The following is a 25,117-nucleotide window of genomic DNA, read 5'->3' on the forward strand; positions in this document are numbered from 1 at the left end:
TAAGCTTGGTTTGGCATGACATATGTACACATGTAATAGCTATGAGCAGAGTTGTATGGTCTGCTCCCCCACCCCTTAACTTCTCCCTTACTAGCCTCCGAGATGTTCAAATAGAACACAAAGTGGAATGGAAGCAAGTAGGGATTTGCCGAAACAAAGTTTAGGAAAAGAACTTTATTTTTTATGTTTCCTATTATTCCCTTTTGGAGAGCAGAGAAGTAAGGGAAAATTACAGAGGGAGCACCACATGTGTTGTCATCACAACAGTGCACATATGTGACAGTTTCATGTAGCAGCAAATAGCATTTAAATCATGGAAAACTGGCAGGGGCTGAACATATGAAAAAGTGCAAGGAAAAAAAGAATTCTTAAGAGGCCATCACCATTGTTTATTCTGTGAATCTGCATTTTCCATACTGCTTTTCTCCTTTCAGTTGGGGTGGAATGACCCACAAAATGAACTCCCCCCCCAAAAAAAAAAAATCAGCAAAAACTTCTAATAGGCCTTTACTAAAACTATGTAGGCTGTGAAAAATTATAGTCACAGGATCACATTCTCCTTCCCCAAGAATGTTAACTCAAAAATTACTAACACACCAATTCCATATTACTAGCTGTCAAATTTCTTTACCTGAAGAACCATTTGAAAAAAAACTATCACTGCTACTACTTGAACAGTAAACAAACCATCATAGCCATTTTATAAATTACACTATTTAAGTTCATTACTTGCATTTTTCTTTGAAGGCGAATTACCAATAATAAATAATAATAATAATAAAACTTTATTTTTATCCCGCCCTTCTCCCAAAAAGGGACCCAGGGCGGCTGGGGAGACTCATGGAGAGAATTATTTTCATACCAATCATACCAAGAGACTCATGGAGAAATTATTTTAAAAAATAGAAGAGAAATCTTGCAATAGAGCAATGTTAAAAATTATTCAACAAAGTATATTGTCATACACTACAGTTACTGTACAGGTGTACAGTAAAGGTTCACTTACAAGAAGGATGGATATTTCCTATTCCACAGGCCACAGACAAACCAGGGCTATATTGAAAGATAAATCTCTACTCTTATTCTCATGTGATAAGATGGTTTTAAAACAATTTATCTCCTTTGTTAACAAAAGGTACATACTATCCATCCTTGGAACGAAGTTTGCTTTGTAACACAAACAGCTAAACACAGTTAAAAACCAATTTTTAAAATCCACACTAAATTCAGAATTTGAGCAATATAGAACTAGTCACACCTTACTCGTTCAAGTTAAAAAAAAAGCCACATACGCCCACCACTTTATTTTTAGCACACTAAAAGCTGAGGAAGCACATGAAACTAGCAAAAATGAGTATCAATGTGTAAAAATACCAGAGTGGAAGGCTAAGATTAATCAGAAGAACAGAACTGCAGAGTTCATGTTTCTTTTCTTTTAATTACAGAAGTTTAAGCATAATTCTGATGTAAAACTGGAGAAACAACATATTCATAGACAACATTCAGCTTCACAATTTTTAAAAAATTAAGTCCCATTTTAAGTTCCCACCATCCCTAATTAAGTAAGTCTCTTAATTGAGTAAGGCTGCAATCCTGACCACACTTTCCTGAGAGTAAGCCCCATTGAACAAAATAGGACTTACTTCTGAGTAGACCTGGTTAGGATTTTGCCCTAAGCCTCAAACAGTAAGCTGGGATATGTCTAGAGTCCTACAGGGTCCAATACACTTATACACTTTTAACAACCCAATCCTATGCTTCTTCAGTGCTGGCAGAATGCATGATCTGCCAGCGCACACTGTGAAAAGTGCTGTAAAGCACTTTAACAGTGTTATTAGCTGGCACACTGTTGGGAAGGCCAGAGCCTTCCTGCATGCACCAGCAGAGTGAAGGACGCCTGCTGAACCAGGCAAGTCCAGCACTGGGGCAGTAGAATGGAGTGGGGGGCAAGGGTGGATCATGCCCGGGAGGGGGCAGGATTGGCAGCACCCACCCAGGCCCGATCCACTTGCATGGGTCAGCTTGGTCTTGCGCCTTACCCTATGTCACCTTACCCCAAAGAGATCTCCAGCAGCAGGAGCTCCCCAGTGTGATACAGTACAGTCCATTGCTGCAAGGGAATTTGGTTAGGATTGGCTTGTAAGTGAACTTTTTCACAGGTTAAAAGGTATCGCCCTTCACATGCTTTCAAGGGATCACATCACACTGAACTCAAGCTGACTTCTGAATAGACATGCTTAGAAAAGCTGATTTCTGAATAGACATACTTAGAAATACTAATTGTTTCAAGGTGTTCTAAATATTTTCCCATTAAAACGAATTTGTGGATGTGGCAAGAAAGGGTCTTCTACATCTTGAAAGAACGAGAACATTTCCAGTGCACAAACTGCCAAACAGTGGTACAATCACATTTGAATTATGGAACTAATAATAAATAATAATAAACTTTATTTATATCCCGCCCTTCTCCCTAAAGGGACCCAGGGCGGCTCAAGAGTTCTTTGCCTGGCAAGAACAACTTTACCTGCAATCTATTTAATCTGTTCTACAATCTCGTTCCTAGCACTTTCTATGCGATTTCTGACAGTTTATTATAAAATTCAACACCTAGAAACACAAAACTCTCTTCTCCTAAATCTGACCCAGTGGTGATCCTGGCACCGGCAACACCTGGGGCCACGACTGCTAGCTGCTGACCCCCCACCGGCCAAGCTGCCATCCCCCCTAGCAGCAGGCTATCACCCCATGCCTCCTTTCTAAAGGCCCAGGGAAGAAACTGGAAGTGGTGTTTTTATGCTCTTACAAGGCAGTCTGACAGCCAGAGAAGCCTCCCCAGTCCTCAGAAGGCCTTCTAAGGGCTTAAAACATTATTTTCAGTTTTAACTGTGAAACTGAATGCTTTTTGGCCCTCCAAGGCTTTTACCAGGCCTTCGGCGGGTCGGGAAGGCAGTGCGCTGCTTCCTGGCCCTCATAACGCCTCTGTCTGAAAGGCCTTGAGCACCACAAGGGGGGCGCTGTGGATGGTGAATGGCGATGCAGGATTGCTCTCTCCAGTCTGGTGCCCAGGGCATTTGTCCCCTTTGCCCCCCCATGTATGCCACTGATCTGACCTAAATTTACCATTGCCTTACCTAATGAACATGAAAGCTTCATATGCCTAGAACGCCATTCCAGAGCTCCTAAATTATGCCTCCTGTCTTAAAACCCACCTTTTTCCACAAGACCTATAGCACCTTAGCATTCACTACCCACTGTAACTAAGCTTAATTATGAGAATACCATATTCTTCCCTGGTTTCCCTTCAGCCTATCTAGACTGCAAGCCCCTTGGGACAGGGGGCAGGAATCTGTCATCTTAACCTGTGCAAAGCAGCGTGTACAGTGATAGCACTTTATGAATAATAATCATTTGAACAGTACCCTGCACCATCTAAATATCTGAAATATGCCTATGGCCTCCAAGAGGAAACCCTACTAACTCACAAGCACTTGAAAAAATTCTGCAATATCAACCATTGCTTTGATTTACTTCCCGTAATGCCCAGAAGAATCTCCCAGTGTATTTGGTTCACACACAAGCTGTTCCATGTACAAGGTCACTACATGGATCAAACTGTGAGATGTGCCTTCATTCCACCTAACACTATCAGAAATTTGTGCAGATGTAGAATTACAGCAAGGCTATGTGTGATGTTTGTTTGCACAAGAGAGCCAGCAAAATATAGGGGTTTATAGTGCAAGTCACCAGTATGAATGTCGGCTCAGTCATGAATTCACTAGGTGGTTTTAGGCAAGTCACCATTGTCAGTAGCAGCCCAGAATACTGGCCTACCTTATAGGGCAGTTTGTAAGCAATACTGAAATAATGCACACAAAGATCTCTGAACATTTAAAATGTGCTATATAATAAATGCTAATTATTTTGGTGTTTCCTAAATGGTCCAGCAATGCAGTGAGCCAAGGCATACTTTTAAGAGTCAAGGCAAGATTTACCACTAAAAGGATGAAATGCTCTATTTGTTTTTAGCTTATTAAAACTAAGAGTTATACCACTGCACTTTGTTCTTATAAACAAGATTTCGCAGAAAATCTCACCCACTTGACTGCCCAGAATAAAGTTATGCAACTCTTTTCTACATTGTGGTAAAAGAACAAACAGCTTGTCCGTACTTGACTACCTAATCTTTTTTTTCCCCTTTGAAAATGTCTCATTTATTCAGCACATATCTGAGAAAGCTGATTTTTCTTTTTGACCTATGCACTCTTGCTTGGGAGTAAGCCTGATTTAACAGTGTGATTTACTTCTGAGTAAACATATCAGGCTTTGGTATGCATCTCTAGCAAAAGCACAAGCAGCAACAGAGGACCCTGATAAATTATTATAGCTTGTGTTTGTGTTGACTGTCAGAGTATTATTAGCTAAAACTAACAAATGACTGCATGCTCTGATTTTTCAATGAGTAAGCACCTATAGAGTCTTCTGGCCCTGCAATACTGTGTCACTCGGGTAACTATGAACAAAATTATATTCGCAGGATTTTAAATATAGCTTCTTCCATCAGCACTGCTGTAAGACGAGACCTACATTATAGAATTCAACAAGGATTGAAGAAGGGACTCTCAGGTTTTGATTGTTCAGAGCAGAGAATCTAATTTAAGAAGAGTCATTCCCTAAGTAGCACATCAAGGTTCAATGTCGGTGAACAATCCACTTGACAAATTACCAAAGCACAGAGTTGCAATTCCCTCTCCACCTCCCACAACCTGGTACAGTACAATGGTTAGAACATGCCAACTGTACACACACTAGGCTGAGAACGAAAGAAGCTCTCCTTTTTCTGATTGTTAACGGGTGAATTGTGGATGTCATTCAGAGGTATGCGAGTTCTAGCTGACAGCTAAAACTCAAAAGATCACAGGCTGAGTGGTATTTGAGTGCCCTGTTTACACACACAAAAAAAGAACCCCCTCCCCTCCCTTTGAAAAAACCAAGAGAGCCAAACACCTCACTTTCTTCTGGCAAGCTACAAACTGGCTATCTGGCAAAATCAAGAACAGAGAACCCAGATTTTACTATACACACAACTGAGGAATAGCATCTGCCTGCATACTTGGTGGCACAACTGGCCTTTCCACCTCCATGAGCAAAATAATTATAATTTATAAAAGTGACTAGGCAGGCTGCAACCTGTATTCCATTTGCTGTTTTATATCAAGGATGTAGGAAGCACAGTCAGGTTGGAGGGGAAAGAAAAATTCTGGGAGACAACAAGCATGTGTGTAGATACAGAGGGATAGGGAATCAGAGAGGAGGAGGCAACATGAGTTTAGGAACTACTAACATAAGAAGAGCACCAAAGGCCCATCTAGTGCAGCTTCCTGTATCTCACAGTGGACCACCAGATGCTTCAGGGAACACACTAGACAACAGACACAATCTGCATCCTGGTGCCCTCCCCTGCATCTGGTAATCAGAGGTAGCCTACCTCTACCTTGCACGTACCCATGTCTTGTAACCCGTGATGAACTTTTCCTCCAGAAATTTGTCCAATCCCCTCTTAAAGGCAGGAATGAGATTTGCACCACTCTACTTTCAAGCATCTTGCAAAAGAAGATCTCTTCTCCCACTTTCAGCCTTCCAAAGTCAGAAATCATGAGGGCTAGAGACTTTTGTTAACAGAGAAGCTTAGTCACCCAACTATTGTTATCCCAAACTAATTTTAGTGCCCCCCCCCTTGCAGGGTGCAGGATGGGTGGACTTATGGTAAAGGAAGAGGGAGTAAAAATGAAAGGATCTGAGGTTCAGCTGTGGCAAAGGGGAAGTTTTACTTATTGTAGCTTGTTTAGAAACTCATGCTTAGATTTTTATCAAAAAGAAAAATGATAATTTTAAAAGTGTAAGCTCAGAGTCCTAGTATTCTATCCAGATTCCTATATTCTGTGATCCTAGTTGCACAGATTCTGGAGACCACATGTGCTTTATGGTTACCACTTCAAACAAGAACAAGAGACCAGCCTGGGAGTTCCAAACTGTGCATCACAAGGCATTCCACATGGTGTCATGGGCTGTCCACCTGCCAGCCAGCAATGAAATCATGACGTGCGGTTACAAAGGATGGTAAGAAGCTTGGCCTGCATGACCAAGCCCCTGACCATAGTTTTCACATGCTGGGAAAAGCCCTCCCTCCTGCCCCAAGCCTCATACTGTCCTCTGCAGTCTCTGAACCCAAAAGCAACAGGTGATGATGTCATTGTCAATCACTTCCAAGAGCCGTGCACTGCATTTGCAACGCTAGGGAGCGCTGCAGGCCCTAGAAGATTGGGAAGTGCTAGATTAGCCTTACAGCAAAAAAACTCTCAAGTCAACAAAATCCGCGACACACACACGTGTCTCCCAAAGGGAGATGTTGGTTGGGCTTTAAACAGCACCTTACAAATGCCAGTTCTCTGAGAAGCCAGTTTCCTATAAAGCAGAGGTGCCCAAATCCTGGCCTGGGGGCCATTTGCGGCCCTCAAGAACCCCCAATCTGGGCCTCGGGGAGCCTCCAGTCACCAGTGAACCTCTGGCCCACCAGAGACTTGACGGAGCCAGTGCTGGTTCAATGTGACTGCACTCAGCACAAGGGCCAACTGCTCGATCTCTCGTGCGAGCCACAAGTCGAGAGCTCCCTCCGCTGCTTGCTGCTTCACGTCTGCGATGTAGCAGTGGCAGCAAAGGCCGGCTTTGCTTTGCGCAAGGCCTTTTACAGGCCCTGAGCAGTCAGGAGATCTTCATTCATTCATATAAGTTCCATCCCTAATATATTCATTTATGTAAATACATTCAAATTTTAAATGTAAATTAATTTCATCCCAGCCCCCGACACACTGTCAGAGAAATTATGTGGCCCTCCTGCCAAAAAGTTTGGACACCCCTGCTATAAAGCAAGAGTGCCCCCCAAAAAGTGTGTGTGTATGATAGGATACAATTTAATTTCCCTTTTAAGCTAAATAGTAAACACTCAGCAGGCTTTTCAATTTATTCCCCTCACTGAACCAGAAATTCTGTGACCTATAAGCAAACTTGCTGGATTTAAACTGCCACAAGATACCATGAAGAAGCAGGATGAAGAACAGAGAGAAGCAAAATGTCATACAGGCACCAAGACAAGAAGTCCTAGAAGAAAGGGAGTCCGTAACAAGCAGGAGTCCAAGAACTGTGCTTTACGTTTATGGCTGGCAGACTCTGCCTCACAGGCTGAGCAGTGAACTCACAGCAGTAAGGTAAAGGATGTCCCCATGTTGAACTTTGTTCCTGTTTCTCACAGGCACAACCACATGGTCTCCAGCCAAGACCTTGCTACCCAAAGGCCTGAAAAGGGCAAATGCTTCAGCCTTCTCTACTCCTTCTGGAAATAAAGAGCCACAACAAAGATGCTCACAGTCTCTAGCAGCACTAGTGGGTGCAGGCACAATTATAGCAGACCTACATAATGCAATTGAACCAGACTAGCCCTTTCCTGCAAGCCCAGGATCTGCCACATCAGTAACTCCGTTGCTAGGGCAACTGCTTACTTTCCATATCAACTGCAAACTTGTTGCTATGGAGACGCATATACAAGAAAAATTCCTCTCTATAGCCAAGGACCAGATGGCAGGGACGCCAGAAGAGTCATGGGCTAAAGGGATTGAACTAAATGGGACACATACTAGGGCATTCAAATTGTGCACTAGAAAACAGGATGAAATCTGAGCAATTGGATATGTGCGTCTAGCAATAAAGGAGAGAACGAAAAGAAAACCTCCCGTGTCATGCTTAAGACACAACCATTAAGACCAGTGCTTGTTATACATTCTAACATACAATGAGCTTTGTGATGGCACCAATGCTTTTCCATTCCCCCCATCACACCCTTAAACATCAGTTCACCTTAAATTACTTTCAATCTGACTGTTTTAAAAAAAGATTACAGAAAGGGAGTCTATTGATAATGATCTAGGACTTGCAATATTCAAAAACCTGTCTGTTACCACCATAGGGAGGATACTTTAAATTGTTCTTTGGAAGCATCCAATTCCTAAATGTATATCACAAATCACAGAATAAAAGAATGTGTGCGCTGATTCTCAGTGCATCTACAGAAGAAAGTGTGCATGGGGAGAAGCCCTCTGCCTTAAAAAAAGATCCTAGTATTTGAAAAGTCATATTGAGCATCCCTCATACTGAATGCACAATGAACAGTATTTATGAATTCACAATGAACAGCCCAGTTCATAAACCAGTCAAGAGACAGTGCTTGTATGCAATGCTACTCTGAAGATCACAGTTTCATTTCCTTGGAAACTCCCTTGCAAATAATGGAAAATATAACACAACAAGCACACCATAAAGAGTCAAAATCCACACTACTTAGAAATAAGCTCTGTTGATTGTAACATAACTTGCCTAACTAAGTTGGGATCAGGGTGTGATTTGTTTTAAATTAAAACTGTTCAGTTTATTTCAACTGTCAGTGTACTGTAGCCCGCATAATAATTTGTTTTAAACCTCATGGCCCTTTAGAAATCACAAACTGCCAAAAACAAACTGCAGGAGTTAGCACAAAAATTAGTAGAGCCGTGAACAAGAGGAAATCAAAGTGGTTCTCCACTCCATTAAAAACCTCTTAAATAGGAAGACTACATTTTTTTCATAAATACTATAACTAGGTATTGATATTTTCAAAACTCAAAACTGTAAACATTATAGCCTTCTTCATGAAAGCTGCCAGAGTTTAAGAACCATGTTGGTGCATCATGTGGCAGGTGTAAAAGACTCTCTTGCACCAGTCCAGATAACTGCAAAATCACATCACTGCTATACACCCGACACAGTGTCTACTGCCCTGAGGGCACTGTACATATATGGGCCAACACCTTCTATGATTAACCTTCCATAAACAGCAATGACATACGCAAAAAAGTTTCAATGGCCTCATGTGGGGTTATAACATTTCAGTTGGCCTTTATTTTGTAAGCTAGTGCTGAAAAATGGGGGCCACAGCCAGAGACACTGTTCCGTATTGCCACCAACCTAAAACTTTCCCTATGGACAAAACTGCAAGGAGAGATCCACATTCACAGTGAGCCGCTCGTTTTCTACAGGGAAGAGGCCTTCCCACAGGTAGGCTGACCCCAATTACAGAACTAGCTCACCCACTCCAATAGTCGGGAGACAAATGCCCCCACTATGAATTCCCACAGAAGCTTGCATTTGTAACTAAGTGCAACGCATGATGCTCCAGTTTGCTCCATTTTTCCCACCAGCTCAGCAGGCTCTGGGGTTTGGTGACCGACCTTAATGTTCTTGACCGAGCACAAACAAAAAGCTGCCTTTCAATATTCCCAACTATTGTCTTCTTTGCCACCCTACAGTTTTGTATTTGTAAGTATCTCAAGACCATTTTCCCCCACTACCATCAAACCAAGATAACCAAGGCTACATCACAAGCTACAGAAAAAAAAGCCACACACATAGCTTCTAAGAATTAGGGTTTATAATTTCACTTTTACAAAAAGAAAAAGGAACGCTCACACACATTCTCACGCAAAATGCAACTGCTAACAATTGTCATAGCCCAACACAAGATTTCTCCACCACTCTTGGAAATTTTAAAACAGACTGAAATTCATAGCGAGACATTCAACACCGAGCAATAAACCCTAATTGATGGCAGTGTTTCCTCTACTTAAAGAATTCATTCAAAACACTCTGAGGAACAGAGAAAAGCCACCAAAAAAAAAAACAAGAGAGCTGTATGACTTCCTTTCGGCCATCTTACACCATTAAACCAGTCTTCTGTTTAAAGTTCTCTGTACTCCTACACTTTTACTCCTCTGGTTTACAAGCTATTGAACAAGAGGAATTAGACAAATGGAAATACCAAAACTATCTGAGAACAACAGGAAGACCCAGCAATGTTAAGCTAGGATTCTGCAAACACACACAGTGCTCAGACCACATTTTACCCACCACCACTGCTGCAGCAAGTGACATTTCAGCAAGAGTATCTCAACTGTGCTGTCATGCGCATGCTCATCTAATTTATTGCGCTGCAGAAGGTCATGCAGCCTTCAAGTAACTAGATGCTTGAGTTGCTATACTAGAACATTGTTTTGGTTGTTTGTGTTACTGCTTATGGCCTGGTATCACAGATGAGGCTGGATGAAGTGGCTGCCTCAGGCTGCAGAAGAACAGAGGTGTCCCATGTGCAACCTGCAACATCTATCCGTCACCCAGCTATTCAACAGCTCCCATCCTGGTCTAGTATCATGACAGCAGCCACCATTGCTGCCCTCTCTCTTCATACTTGCTTACCAATTTTAAGAATACTGGCAGTCTGGGAAGTGGAAAAGTTATGATGTGAAGAGAGCAGTGTGGTGGCCAACAGCACCTCCTGGGAGCAAACTGGGGTGGCCACTCAACACCGCAGGCAGGCCCCAACTGCTCAGTCTCCTGGACACCTGTAACATGCACACATCTACATCCACAATGCAAATTACAACATCAACAAGTATGCCATAATAAAGCTCACAAATGTCAGCACTACTTGAAGAAAAAAAACAAAGACAGAATATAAAAGTACCATGAGAAAAGTTGGGTAGACTTACAGGCGATTGCAATGCTGCAAAGAGGAGAGAAAAAGGCTTGAAGTTTTCAACATAATTCTCACAACTAATTGCATAAGTGCTATTTTGCATCCACTGGATTCTCTCTAAAGGTTTCAGATTATGTCAGTTGCTAAGCTCTTTTGCTGCACATTCCCCATTTCATTTATTTATTTATAGAAAATATAACTTCAGCTTCCGCAGCTTACAGCAAATGACACTAAAGGGGTTTACGCTCAGGCTGAGTGGACCTTTCCAACTTGAAGCACATGCAGGTAAGAAACCACCAGCTACAGAGCTATGCTTCTGGCTCTTCCACAGAGGCAACAACTCCTCTGCCAGGGCAAGGATCATAACTAGAGAGCAAAGGATATTCCAGCCCATTAGAAGAAAGCAAAAAAGATGGGTCTACAGTACCCCAACTCCACTCAACGCTAGTTTCACATAAGGAACCAGCAACCCAGCTTGCCCCTGAGGACTTTGTTCTTTAACACCTCTGTCTCCTGATCTCTTTACCACATGCCCATTTTCTGTCAGTTTCACCAAGATACCAAGATTCATTCAGTTTTCTTTCTCACCAGCAATCTCTCTGTGCAGCTAAACCTTATGTAGGTGACAGGTGACATAACCATGCCATATTAACATACCAAAAAGCAGGGTGGGAGAAAGTAATCCCATGAATGTTGCATACATTTAAAGATTCATCCAAGATGCTTTCTAGATATCTGTTTGGTGCATCGAAATTCAGGTCAGATTTTACCTAGCCCTTGGTAGTTTCCAGACTACACAACACTTTGGAGAAAGGAAGGGAGCAACTAGGAAATTTAAACGCCAAATTTTCTTGTTCTCTTTCATTAAATTGACCTTGGCTAATCTTAGGGACGTTTGGTCCGCTGCTAACAGATTAGGAATTTTTTTTTTTAATGGTAAGAGGGTGAAGAGAAGGCCCCAGCAGGGTGACCAATCACATCCTACAGCCAAATCACATCCTACATTGTCTCTCCTAGCATCTCTGGCCCAGTGGATTTTCCAGGGTGCTGGCAAAGTTCTGATGTGGTTGCAAGCAGCCAGACAAGTGATAGTAACATCTAAAAAGGAGTTTATTCAAAAACATAATTTTGAGATGGAAGAAAGAGGGGATATGGGGTAAAATACATCTAGTCAAGGTCAAAAAGGCAAATATACAAAATAATAAAACTTAACCATTTTAGCTGCACACCCCTAGCTAGCTACACTGTACCAGAGGTTGCTTCATTGTGCTCATTCACCACCCATGTAAGCGAGGAAATTGCTTCAAACCCTAGTGAACCACAGTCATCCTCAAGGTTCATTCTGAAAAGTTGAAGCAAAGAATCCAGAGCATCTTAAAGTTTCAATTTAAGTAAGTAACCCCAGCTGATTGGTGGATTCAAACTGACCCGAGTCTGCCAAGATGACCTCAGGTCTGTTAGGGAAGCTCAAGTGTCCAATGGCCTGGCAAATGCTTATCACAGCAGAAGGGTCTATCATCCCTCTGTCACCAGGCAAACAAGATAAGCAATTTACAAAGTAGCTGGCAGAGACAGGCCATGCAGCCACCCTTAATGGCAACTAGGGACAGCCTGATTGCGACTTCGGTCTGGGACAAAGGAAGGCTAATTCCCCTACCTTCACAAGCTCCAAAAGAAAACACTTCCTACTAGGGCTTTTCACTGTGACAACTTATAAACAGAAGACATCAGGCTTGTTCAGACCTTAGCTTTGTGTGGGGTCTGCCAGCAAGACCTGCCCTGACGTACTCCCGAAGCCCCTCCAAACACCATTTGGCAGGGTTTGGCAGACAAACCCTGCGCCCAGGGAGAGAGTGTCCCTGTGATCTCAAATTCTATGTGCGTTCACAGGGGCGGGGCTTACCTGCAAGTTCTGCCCCCACTGCTGGACTGTCAGCATGTAAAGGTAAGACTTGGACAGGCTTTATTTTAAGTGAACATTTGCTTTTTATTTAAAGTTTACTATGTATTTTGTTAGTTTCTGTTGCGAAAGGGAAAATGACTCTCCCTGCACTATAAAGGAATGGTGAATGACAACTACACAGAGTGATCACACTCACACAGAAGATTGCAACCAAGTTTCAGCTAAAAGGGAAGAACGTTTCTGAGCTGCTGAATGAACAGAGAAGCCAAAAATACATACATTTCAGACACTGGAAAGATTTAAAATGCTATGTGCAATTTAGCACTGGCTACACTTTCCTCTTCAGGAAGTTCTGGATAAGGGAGCAGACCCCAATCTGCCTGTGGAAAAAGCTTCAGACATTTTGGAAACAATTTACAAGTGAGTCGCAGAGAATATGTGCTTCAAGTTTTGAATGGAGAATCACAGGTCTAAAGGGAATTTGTTGCAACACACACACACACACACACAAACTGTGCTGCTAGATACTTGGAGTAAAGTGTCCAATTTCCATTTAAGGCATCTTTACAATGCCAAAAGCAAATCTGTGGCAATAGTGGAAAATTCTAGTTGAGTTATGAGTTAAGCACAAAGCGGGGCTGAAAGGACACACAAAACCTTGATACAAGAAAGCTCACTGGGCAAGTTGAAATAGAAATACAACTTCTAGTTACACAGAACCACAGAGCATCAGTTGTTTCTCTGCACTGTACACTTGGGGCACAAATAGTGCAAACCAAAGCTATTCGACACAAACAACAACACCTGCCATTGAAAACCATTGTGGCTAGGTCAACAGAGGAAGTGCAAACATAGCATCTTTTATTGGACCAACTGAGGCTGGAGTAGAATGGCCAGTACAGACCTCTTCATCAGGTAGGATGGAAAAAGTTATCTGAACCTCAAAAAGGATAGGCTTCCTTTCTATTCTTGTCTTAACCACCATCTACAACACAACAAGTAGTACTAACCAAATGTTCTCATCAAAGAGTGATACATTCACTTAAAAGTAGCACGTACAGCTGCTCAGCACGATGCCATTATAGGATCCACAGCACATAGTTGAATGATATGAGTATATTGTACTGCTCCTACAATCAGATGGTATAAAAAAGACCCCAAATTAGGTACTGGTAATCTAAAATAAGAAGAACAAAAAAGCAAAGCCCTAGACCAGGGCTTTTCAAACTGGGGCGTTGCAACGCCCCAGCCTGTGGACCCTGGCCTCTGCCCCAGGCTCTCCAGGGGCAGCCTGGAGGCAGGGAGGAGGCAGTGGCATGATCCCCAGGATTTTGCCGCTCAGGGGGCAGCAGGGGCTTGGGTGCACTTATCCAAGCCTCCTGCAGCCTCCCGGGCGTTCGGGGAGCCCGGTGCGATCTTCAGCAGGACTCCCTGCAGCAGTGAATGTGAAAGCGGAGCGATCGCACCCGCTTTAGCAGAGGCGGGGCGTCATCACTCCGCTTTCACTTTCACTGCTGCAGGGAGCCCTGCTGAAGATCACACTGGGCTCCCCGCTCCCCCAGAAGGCTGCAGGAGGCTTGGATAAGTGCACGCAAGCCCCTGCAGCCCCCTGAGCAGCGCAATCCTGGGGATCGTGCCGCTGCCTTCCCCCGCCCCCACACACACTTACAGTGGCTCAAACTCTCCATGAGAGTTTGAAAACCACTGCCCTAGACCCAATTTTAAACAACTGAAATGAAGCTCACACCAGAATTCTTTCTGTTTCCCTCCAGTCCCCATCCACCACTTGAGCTCACTCAAAAATCATTCATAAGATTCTGGGGACCCTTGCAAAAGGGATGGGATGTAGAATTGGGGACATCAGGTGGAGGACCAGCCCTCCACTTTTGTTCAGTCAATGTCACCACCAACCAGAAAACGGAGTGGAAAAAGCCATACCTTCTGTGCTCTATGTGTGTAATGAACTTCTAATTACTATCCAGCTGCTGCACCACATAAGATTTAGTATGCTATTCAACAAGCAATGTTTTACATATCATTTTCCAAAATAGTTAAAATGTCATATATTTAAAAGACAAGTATACCCTGCCAAGCCACATAAAGGCTTTATTTAGTTGTAAATCTACCATTGTTTAAAAGCCTGCAGCATGCAGTTGTTGTGAAGTTTAAGAAATATCAGATAATCAATAATCTATGATTATAGATCAGTCTTTTTTTTCTTTGCAATTTAAATCATGAAGTACAGGGCAACCCCTTGCATGTTTACTCAGAAGCGTCTGAGTTCAGCGGGTTTATTCTCATGATTTAACCACAGTCTGACTCATCTTGATTTTAAATAAACTCAACTTGCTGCATATATCCAACCTGGTATCTCTTTCTACAGACCTGGAGAAGGCAACGTACAGCCCATGGGCTGAATCTGGTTCACCATCCAAAATCATCCAGCCTGTAGTCCCAACAAGACATATCCACCTGGCCAGCAGTGGTAAAGAAGAACTGAGCAATTATTTCTCTGTGTGGCTTACAGTGTAAGCAGTCCAATGGCAGAAGCATCCTTGGAGCATCATTCTCTACCTGGGCATGCATCTCTCCACACCGTACCCATCTCTTTTTTCTTTGCTATATGGCCTCACCAGGAGATTCACACAAGCGTTCTTACTATTGACAGACCCAATGTTGGTCGTGAGGTGGGAATGGGGGAGCCAAAGAGTACTGAAGTATAAAATTAAGGCAAAGTAAAGCTTACTCCATTTATGTTCAAGGCTATATTATATTCCTTCTAACGGAAGAATTTGAGAACAAACTATACACCACCAGTTTTCATAAATTCTCATGCTATAGTCGTTTTTAGTTCTTATTACCTCATCCGCTTTGAGTTTAAAGCATGTTATGCACAAAGTGCAGCTCTATACAAAACTTTGTTGTTGTTCAGTCATTAAGTCATGTCTGACTCTTTGTGACCTCATGGGCCACAGCACGCCAGGCCCCCCTGTAGTTGAAACTAAACTTCCGGAGTTTGTCCAAATCTATACAAAACTAGATCATACCTAAAAATTGGGACTAAATCCCCAATAATGCACAATCAAGAACTTCCAGAGTCACGTTCCACCTGCATAAGTTTCTTTTTCCTGACAGTGTCACATATCCAGTGAGTCAGAGAATACAGTACATACTGCAGCAACAAACTTCAGGTCTGCAGAGGTAAGTTGATATCATATCAAATGCTCCACTTCTTTTTGGTGTGGGAGACGCAACAAATGCCTCACAAGCCAATTCCAGTTTCTCGTACATTGGAAACAGGAAGGGAAAGTGCATACTCAGCCAAAGAGTAAAGTCAATGGTTTTTAAGACGGCTGCTAATTCTTATACAATGGTGCTTGATTATTTACAAGTACAGGCCGTGGGTTCATTTGATTTTCCCTACCATCTATTGCACATACACCATAAAGAGAACGTCATAAAAGTTTGCTGGAAGTGAAACAAACAAGAGATCCAGTAGTTGCACAGACATCAACTACTCTGCATTTGTGGCTCTTTGAAGAGTCATCCTTAAAACTAAATGGCATATGTTTCTAACATTCTGCACAGTGACCTCCTCAAACAGTCACCCAGATTATACAAACAAGAGATCCATGCAACAGATACGGCCTTCTTACAACTGTACCATCAGAAAGATCCACAAGCAAATGGCAGGTCATGATGGTGGCCCAGGGAAAGTTCAAAAGGCACATGATATGGCTCAGCTGCTAAAGCCAAGGGGATCTTGATCCTGAGCAGTGCCAGACAGGAGATCAATATGTATGCCACAGCAAGGTATAAATATATGATTGTTACTTCAAGGAGGTAAGTGAAGCAGGCAGGTATACTTTTTCTTCTGGAGCTACCAGATTTACCTCACCCCAACGCACATTTCAACTCAGGCAAGCAAAAGAACAAGGCAAGGCCTTATTCCCCCCTCCCCCCCCCCCAAGTAAGACCTACTGATTCCAACAAAGAAAAATTTGAGAGAGATGGGGCCAACGAATGCATAGAAGTAACTGAGGCTGCAGCTCTGCTGGAACTAAGGAGATATGGGCCCGCTTAGTCCCTGGAATGGGATACCATAGGAGCTCAACATAAAGGTTATATGGAACAAACTGCAGACACACAGTCACCCAGATGCCAAAGAAAGCTGGTTCAAATGACATTCACAACTGATGAGGAGTGAGTGCACACACCTCTCTGTTTTAGCACAATCCCTCCACACAGCTGGGCTAGGGTAAGATGCCCAAATTACACAAATGGAACTACAGTTATGTTGTATTTTTCTTGTTCATCCCCTACTGATATGTCACAAGAGTACAGGGGTAGAAATGCATCCCATATTATGTGCTGGAGAATGATTTGGTGCCGATTGGACAAATCAGCCCCAAGTTTTAATTCTAGAAACAACGAATTGGAAGTATTTTTTTTAAGCCCTGCCACTACATTTTACCAACACTTAGCTATAGCCTGACCATCAGAAAACAAAATGTATAGAATTGCCATCACAGTAAAGGACAGTGTACAACACACTCAGCGGAACTGTAAGTATCTTGTACAGATGGAAATTACTAGTACAACATAGTAACTACATACTGATAATTTTTAAAAAACCATTTATACAAATAAACAGCACTTAGCAGTCGAGACGAGGATTTCAATGCTATTAAAAATGATCCCTCCAAGAGCTGGGTTTCCTAATGTCATCGACTAACATTGGGAGTCTGGACTATGTTCTGTTAAACTAGATCAAATATGTGAAGAGGATTAAATGGGTCATACACACAGGCAAAGTAGCATTGTGCCAGCCTTACCTGACTTCTGTCTTTGTCCACCTTCTTAAAACACTTATTCAATGACAGATTATGCCTCACAGAGTTTTTCCATCCAGTGGGGGCGTTTGCAAAATAAGGGAAGTGTTCCAAAATCCAGTTGTATATATCCTTTACAGGCAGCCTTTTGGTTGGAGAGTCCTCAATGGCCATAAATATGAGGCAGCTAAAAGAGTACGGTGGTTTGCAGTTGGGGTTCTGCTTGGCATCATAGGGCATATCGGCATGAGCAGGAGATGGGGGGGTGTCATCATCAATGTCCTGCACGGGGCTAACACTTCTTAAGACCGAGTCCCCAAAACTTTTCAGCAAGTTCTTGCTCTCATGCAACCAGTTCAAGTTGGTGAGTTCTTCATCCTCCATGGGCCCTTTTTCCAACCGGAGATCAGGTAAAGAAAAGTCTAAGTCCTCGTCATCGTGAAGCGTCTTTGATAAGTCACTATCCCGGAAACACTGGCTCAGTCCACTGGAAACGCTAATTCCCGAGCCCTCCGGCTTCTTACTGGGAGGCATAACTGGGCCCATTTAGGCAGAGGCTCCTGGTGAGATAAATCCAAAAAGTTTAAAATGTGTTAGCTGGAAAATAGAAAGACAGCATCATAACATCCTGACAACTTCTACCCAGTCTGTAATTTAGTCTTTTGAGATCCACTGTCAGCATTTCCCCCCCCCCCAAAGACAGAATCTCTCTCTCTCTCTCTCTCTCTCTCTCTCTGAACACTTTGGAGTTTTTGTCTATATACAAAGCTTTATTCAAATAGGAAGAATGGCACATGCATAGTCTAGATCTGTGGTTCCCAAAAACTTTTTCAACTCCCATGACCTACTGGGAGCTCCCATGGCAGCTCCCATGACCTACTGGGCCACTGGCCGTGGCTCCCCATTAGAGCTACAATCCTATACATTGCATAGGATGGCAGGTTTTTTTGTGAGGTTTCCATGGCTCCCCTGGCTGGTTTCTGTGGCTCCCTGAGGTGGCATGGCTCATAGTTTGGGAACCACTTTTCTAAATGTAATAATTAAGGCTGCAACCCTTTTCATATCTGCTTGAGGTATAAGTACCATGGAAGTCAGTGGGCCTTCCTTCTAAGCAAGCATGCATTAATTTAGACCACAAGTGTAATATCACTGACCATATCACTCCTACTGCTTGTAATAAGAACAAAAAATTGGAAGCTTAAAACCAGTTGCTTCAGATAATGTTCAGCTGTTTCACTTCCAGTACAAACACAGCCACATCATAATTATAGGCTCTCCAGCACTAGCTGAATGCGCAAGCAGCCATAACTCCATGTTTACACACACACTCACTCACTGGTGCTCACTCGCTACAGCAATCAACATGTTGCTTTCAAAAGTACAAAAGGGCAGCTTTTGAGTCCAGCATCAAGATCGAGAGATGTAGGCACAAAAGTACAAAACACAAAAAGTTCAGAGGGAGGGCAGGACACATACAAAAAAAAAAAGATATTCCATTCCAGTGATGCAAATTTTGCTGAAATGAAGGTGAACTATGAAAAGGATAAGCATGACATACATTAAACACCAATCAATGTAAGTTGTTGTTGCTATACTGGTCCCAGTGAATAATATGCAAGTAACAGAGTAAAATTTTAAATATTTTTAAGTACATGTATTTATATTTTTTTAAAAATCCAGACATCAATGCTTCAGAACAAGTACACACATACAAGTTTGAATTTATAACATAATACAATAAAAAAATCAATTCCCAAAACATTGTAATTCCTCCCTAAATAGCCTTTGTCAAAACTCTGCTGTAAACACAAAGTCCAAATTTCACTCTCAGAATTGGCCAAGAAAAGCTATAAGCTACCTCAGGGTTTTTGTCTCGCTCAGTACCAACCTGATCCACGACAGCAAAGGCCTACCATGAACAGCTTGCTTCTTCAAGGAAAAAAAAAGTTGGGGAACCAAATGCAGCCAAGCTGCCTGATCATAAATTCCATTCAACTTTAAAGTTCACCTTAACCTCACACCAACAGCAATCACACAAATGAAATGCATCAGCTTCAAACTGTAGGAAGAGTTAACAGGAAGTGAAACGTCCACGTACATTTTTAAAAACTAAAAATGGCAAGAGAAAGATTTTCAGCAAATGCACTTGAAAGGAAGGGGAAGGTTTTGCTTTATCGGGTTTTCAGGGAAAAAGCAGCCAAGAAGTGAAACTTGCATTTTAAAACATACAAGTAAACCTGTGGGCAGGGGAGATGTTTAACTGAACTTTCCATTTGAAAATATTGCATTACTGTTTTCAAGAGTACAGATTATTGAACACAGGTTGAACATATGATCAAGGCGATACTTTGAAGCAACAAGAGGAAACTGTAATCACATATGAGGTCATTAAAGAGAGAGTAGACCCTGAGGGGGCAGGTAGCTTGAGAATTAAAAAAGACTGGGGCAAAAGATGGACAAAAAGGGGAAATCATTTGAAGGAAGATATAAACATCTATTGTATAGGGGCAAGCTATATTGACATTTTTTCACTCTGGTGTTGAGTATGGAAAAGACATTAAAAATTCTGTAAAACCAAGTTACACAAGTGAAAAACAAACAAGTAATTTATTTTATGGTGGCTCTTAAAGTCTGCAGTGTGGCATTTTAAACCTGCAATTCTATGTGCACTTTCCTGGGAGGAAGCCCGGTTAAGCACAGCAAGACTGACTTCAGAATAAACATGCTTAGGAATGCGCCACAATTACTACAGAACTTAAGAACTACAGACCCTAGTTCCCCTCCATCTTAAAAATACACATTTCTGAGCCACGTGGACTTTATGGGGTTGTTATGAAATGTTGTGTAAAGAGAAAGCCTTTTCACTATTAATGTGAAGTGGCGTGAAAGAATTGGGGGGGAGGTGCACAGGGCAATGGATCCTGAATGATACTTTCTCTTCCCCCCCCCCCTCAAGCTGGGAACACTGTAGCCAAGTGAGTTCACTGCAAACAGAACTTGTGTCCCAGGAGCAAGCTTTTAAATAGGAAAATTATATCATGGCTGACAACATAATTTAATTGCCATGTTGCTATGACAACATGCTGCTCTCTTTCAGTTTAATTTGCTTACTTGCCAGCCTTCTCCCAAAGGGCGATATCGTACCATCAATTTTCACACACAGAAAAAACTAGCTATTTCTCTTTAAAAGCTTTATGGTTGATGGCGAGAGCAACCGTGGCTTCCATCTGCAGCACCCAGAGATCAAGCTTAACCACATTCGTCCAATATTTACTTGAGTCAGAAAACCTGTAGCCCTCAACCCATTTACCTTCAAAGCAGCAGACACAACAGCTTTCACCACATATGTACTGCTGTCAGCAAAGGCTTAAGCAGAACCAACCCTAAGCACACTTTTTAGCAGCAAATGCCATTCAATTCAATAGGGGCTGACTTTTAGCATCCTGCCACAGATCCCAGTAAGAATATTTTAAAACTACTGGGAAATACTATATATGTTTTTTAAGCCTTGTGCCTAACCATTTAAACAATCTTGTTATGCAGTGTGATCTAGTCATGTTTACTCAAAAATAAACCCACTCTGCCTAATTGGGTCAAAGTAAGAGTAGGTCACCCTACCTCCTCACAAGGTAGGATTGCAGCATTTGCTTGGTCCCCATTTTGATTTCCACATCACTGAAACAATTCAAGTACAAAATGTTCCTGTCATGCTGCAGGAAGATTTGAACTTCTACACACTAAAGGATGATTTCTTTTCCTAGAACTTATCCCAAAAAGTGGCTGAACTTTTTCCACCTTTGTCCCAACCTTGAAATTCAGGCTCCTCAAATCACAACACAGGACATGGAAAGTTCCCAGCACCTTGCAAGGAATGGCAGACCGCTCAGCAGAAGTTACAGTAAACAGAAAAACCTGGCTTGGATTTCATGAAAAGGAAGAAAAGGAAGAATAAAGGGGAGGGAGGAGTGGCTTTCCACCAGGTTCCTGCCATGAAGTCTTTCCTGCACTTTGTATGGTAGACAAATCACACAGAGGTGCTGCAGTTAAGCAAATGTTTTGTGATCTGCTGCCAATTAAGTAGCGCCATCAGATATGAAAGTAGCTGCTTATGGGCCAGGGGAAACAAACTTTACTGTATTAGAGATCTGCACACATGCATTTCCAGTTGTGAAAACTGACATGACAGACAGACAGAAAATAAAAGTGGAAGACATTAAATCAATCACCATTTATCCATGTTTCTCAGAGTACTTGGCATACATGCACAACACCCTGCAGATCAGACCTAAATAAATGTCCTCTCTTTTTCTGTAAGGAGAGAGACATGCAGATGCAGCAGGGCCCTCCTTCTGAAGGGAAGAACAACAGAGAAGGAGGAAGGAAAAGGGCAGTCAGCCAGAGACAGTTTTCTTGCTGCACTTTGCAACCCTCCCTCCTGTACTGATCATTAGAAAAGGTATTAAGAACAAAATGGCTAATATTATAATGCCATTGTACAATTCTATGGTAAGGCCACACCTGGAGTATTGTCTCTAGTTCTGATCACCACATCCCAAAAAGGACACAGTGGAAATGGAAAAGGTGCAAAAGAGAGCGACTAAGATGATTACTGGGTTGGGGCACCTTCCTTATGAGGAAAGGCTAGGCGTTTGAGTTTCTTCAGTTTAGAAAAGAGGGGCCTGAGGGGGGACATGATTGTGACATACAAAATTATGCAGGGGATGGACAGAATGGATAGAGAGATGCTCTTTACACTCTCACATAACACCAGAACCAGGGGACATTCACTAAAATTGAGTGTTGGGAGGGTTAGGACAGACAATAGAAAATATTTCTTTACTCAGCATGTGGTTAGTCTGTGGAACTCCTTGCCACAGGATGCGGTGACGGCATTTGGCCTGGATGCCTTTAAAAGGGGATTGGAAAAGTTTCTGAAGGAAAAATCCATTACAGGTTACAAGCCATGATGTGTATGTGCAACCTCCTGATTTTAGAAATGGGCTATGTCAGAAGGCCAGATGCAAGGGAGGGCACCAGGATGCAGGTCTCTTGTTAGCTGGTGTGCTCCCTGGGGCATTTGGTGGGCCGCTGTGAGATACAGGAAGCTGGACTAGATGGGCCTATGGCCTGATCCAGTGGGGCTGTTCTTATGTACTGTACAGTACTTGTCAAAAACATTTGAAGGGGAGAAGGAGCGCGCACATTGGCCAGGCTTGGAATCAATCAATGGCGTTGCTAGGAGACTGCAAAACTGCACTTCTTGCCTAGACAGTGCCATTTGCAGCAGGACATACCTTCAATGCTGCTGGTCAGATGTCATCAACCCTGCACTGGCTTTGGCAAGATCAGGCCAGGAAAAGCAAAAAAAAAAAATGTGTGAATATACATCAGAAACCCAAAAGGCTCCTGAGACACTCCTGGATGTGTGGAGAGGGATTGAGCCTGGCCTACAAGGAAGCCATGAAAGGAATTTAATAGTAGTAATAGTAGTAGTAATAATGAGGATGATGATGATGAACATGCCCCAAGAGTCTTCCAAAAAAAGGGGGGGAAGGGCTCTTGCAGCAATTGTGAGAGGTCAGGCCAGTCGTTCCAAAGGCTGGAGCACCATTTTTGGCCCCCCTCCTAACTTTGTCAAAGACCACGCCAACTCCAGTCTTCGGAAATCAAACAGCAACAACGTCGCACAGCCTGGGATCGTGCCTGCAACTCTGTGCTCCTCAAAAAGAGGAGGAAGCGAATGGCTAGCGGCCCAGTTCCAGCCACACTTTCCTGGGAGTAAGTCCCATGAACTCTAATGGGACTCTTCTGAGTAGACACGCACAGCCTGCCAGACAACACTGGGGGTGGAAATCTCTCCCGTTTTAAAGGCAATCCGGAGCCCGAACGTGGTTTCCAGATCCCCAATGATGCAGTTGGGGGTCGGGCTGATCCGCGGGGTTTACTCCTTCTTTCTTTCTTTGCGAAGGTTTTCCAATGCAGAGGATCTTACGCAATCTTTCCAACAAGGGACTTACACACACACACACACCGAGCAGAGAGGGGGACGCCCCCTACACAGACACACAGAGCAGGGGGGACCCCCCAAAAAACTCACCTGGCTTCGGACAGCTCGCCCTTTTCACTGCTGCCTCCCCATGATCACCAGTGCAAACTTTTCATCCGATTGAACAACGCATCGCTTCCTCTCTCCCCCCCCTCCCCAGCCTGGAGCCAACAATGTGGCCGAAGGGAAAGGGGGGGAGAGAGAGGGGAATCCCAGAGCAGGAGAGGAAACCCGAGCAGAGCATAGGATGCCTCTGCTGCAATGCCCCCCCTCCCGCTTTGCTCTCTCTCCCCCGTCCCTACTACTCCGCCTGATGAGTAGCGCTTCACAGAGGAGCTGGCAACAAGCAGGCTAAATTGTTTCCACTGCATACAAAAAAAAATGGTAACACATGACCAGGGGAGGGCGGGGGGGAGAGAGAGCAACGTGGGCAGGGCCAGCCGAGACGAGCCGCCCCACTGGGAAGGAGGGAGAGGCCAGGGGAGCAGGGAGGGGGAGAGGAGGAGGAGGGCCCTTTGCTTTTATTGCACCGCGATCCTAATAGCACTCCTAGCAAAAAGGGGGTGGGGGCTTGCAAGCAGGCAGATCCACACCCCCCACACCCCCCACCCCAGCAAAGCCAGCAAGGTGCCTCCTCTTCCTCCCCCCAAGGCCTGTGATCATCACTCACTGCACATTCCCAGGCTTGCGTCGCCGCCTTCGCCCTTCTTTGGCTCTCTCCGCCACTTGGGAGAGTCTGGAATGTTGCACAGAGATCCCCCCCCTCTGGCCAGCGGACGTGGATGCGCTAAAAAGTCACTCTGGAGCAGTGGCGTAGCTAAAGGGGGGGCAAAGGACTAAGTTTTGCAGGGAGCCTCCCCCCAGTGTGCAAGCAGCCCCCCCCCAGCCACTCTAGGCATTCGATTTGTTCCCCCCCCCGCCCGGAATGGCTCCGAGAGGGAGGGGCCGCTTGCACGAGGCTCCCTGCAAAACTTAGTGCATTGCCCCCCTCTAGCTACGCCACTACTTTGGAGGGAGTTTGTTTCACCACTTCAGATGAAGGGGGGGGGAAACACCCATTGATCACGTTTGCATTTGCAGCGATGGTGTTGGAAAGTCTACTCTCTCTCTCTGTCTCTGAAAACAAGAGAGGAGGAAGGAAAACAACCTTCTTGCAGCAGTCTGAAAACTTCACAGCTTTTACTGGAGCATAAGCTTTCCTGGACTTAGAAGGCTTCCTCAGATTCATGAAGTATCTCCAGTTTGCTTTTTTCTCTGAGAGAGACTGACTTGTGAGTAAATAATAGAGTCAAGGTTGGCCCAACTATGAGGTTGACCAACAGCCCAATCCTGTGCACCACTACTCAGAAGTAAGCCAGAAGTCAATGGGCTTACTCCCAGAATCCCAGGTAAGTGCGGATAGGATTGCAGAACCCAATCCTAGGCATGTCTACTCAGAAATAAGTTCCATTATAGTCAGTGGGGTTTACACCCAGAATCCCGGGTAAGTGCGGATAGGATTGCAGAACCCAATCCTAGGCATGTCTACTCAGAAATAAGTTCCATTATAGTCAATGGGGTTTACTCCCAGAATCCCAGGTAAGTGCGGATAGGATTGCAGCCTGAGGATCCAATCCTAGGCATGTTTACTCAGAAGTAAGTCCAATTATAGTCAATGGGGCTTACCCCCAGAGTCCCAGGTAAGTGTGAATAGGATTGCAGCCTGAGGATCCAATCCTAGG

At 43.5% G+C, this 25,117-nt stretch overlaps 1 protein-coding gene across 3 annotated transcripts in view; it reads right to left on the minus strand.

The window, feature by feature from the left end:
• The window catches only part of FOXN3 (forkhead box N3), a 188,803-nt gene extending 165,114 nt beyond the window's left edge, over positions 1 to 23,689 (minus strand). For all 3 annotated transcript variants that reach the window (XM_066628300.1, XM_066628291.1, XM_066628284.1), the window contains exons 1-2: positions 23,448 to 23,689; positions 17,354 to 17,910 (exon numbers count right to left, since the gene is read on the minus strand). In XM_066628300.1, coding sequence (XP_066484397.1) covers positions 17,354 to 17,896 — 543 coding nt within the window. In that variant the 5' untranslated portion in view covers positions 17,897 to 17,910; positions 23,448 to 23,689. The remainder of the gene's footprint in view (positions 1 to 17,353; positions 17,911 to 23,447) is intronic.
• Positions 23,690 to 25,117: the final 1,428 nt, after the last annotated feature.

The sequence above is a fragment of the Tiliqua scincoides genome, chromosome 1, assembly GCF_035046505.1.
Source record: "Tiliqua scincoides isolate rTilSci1 chromosome 1, rTilSci1.hap2, whole genome shotgun sequence".
Classification (NCBI taxonomy): Eukaryota; Metazoa; Chordata; class Lepidosauria; order Squamata; family Scincidae; genus Tiliqua; species Tiliqua scincoides.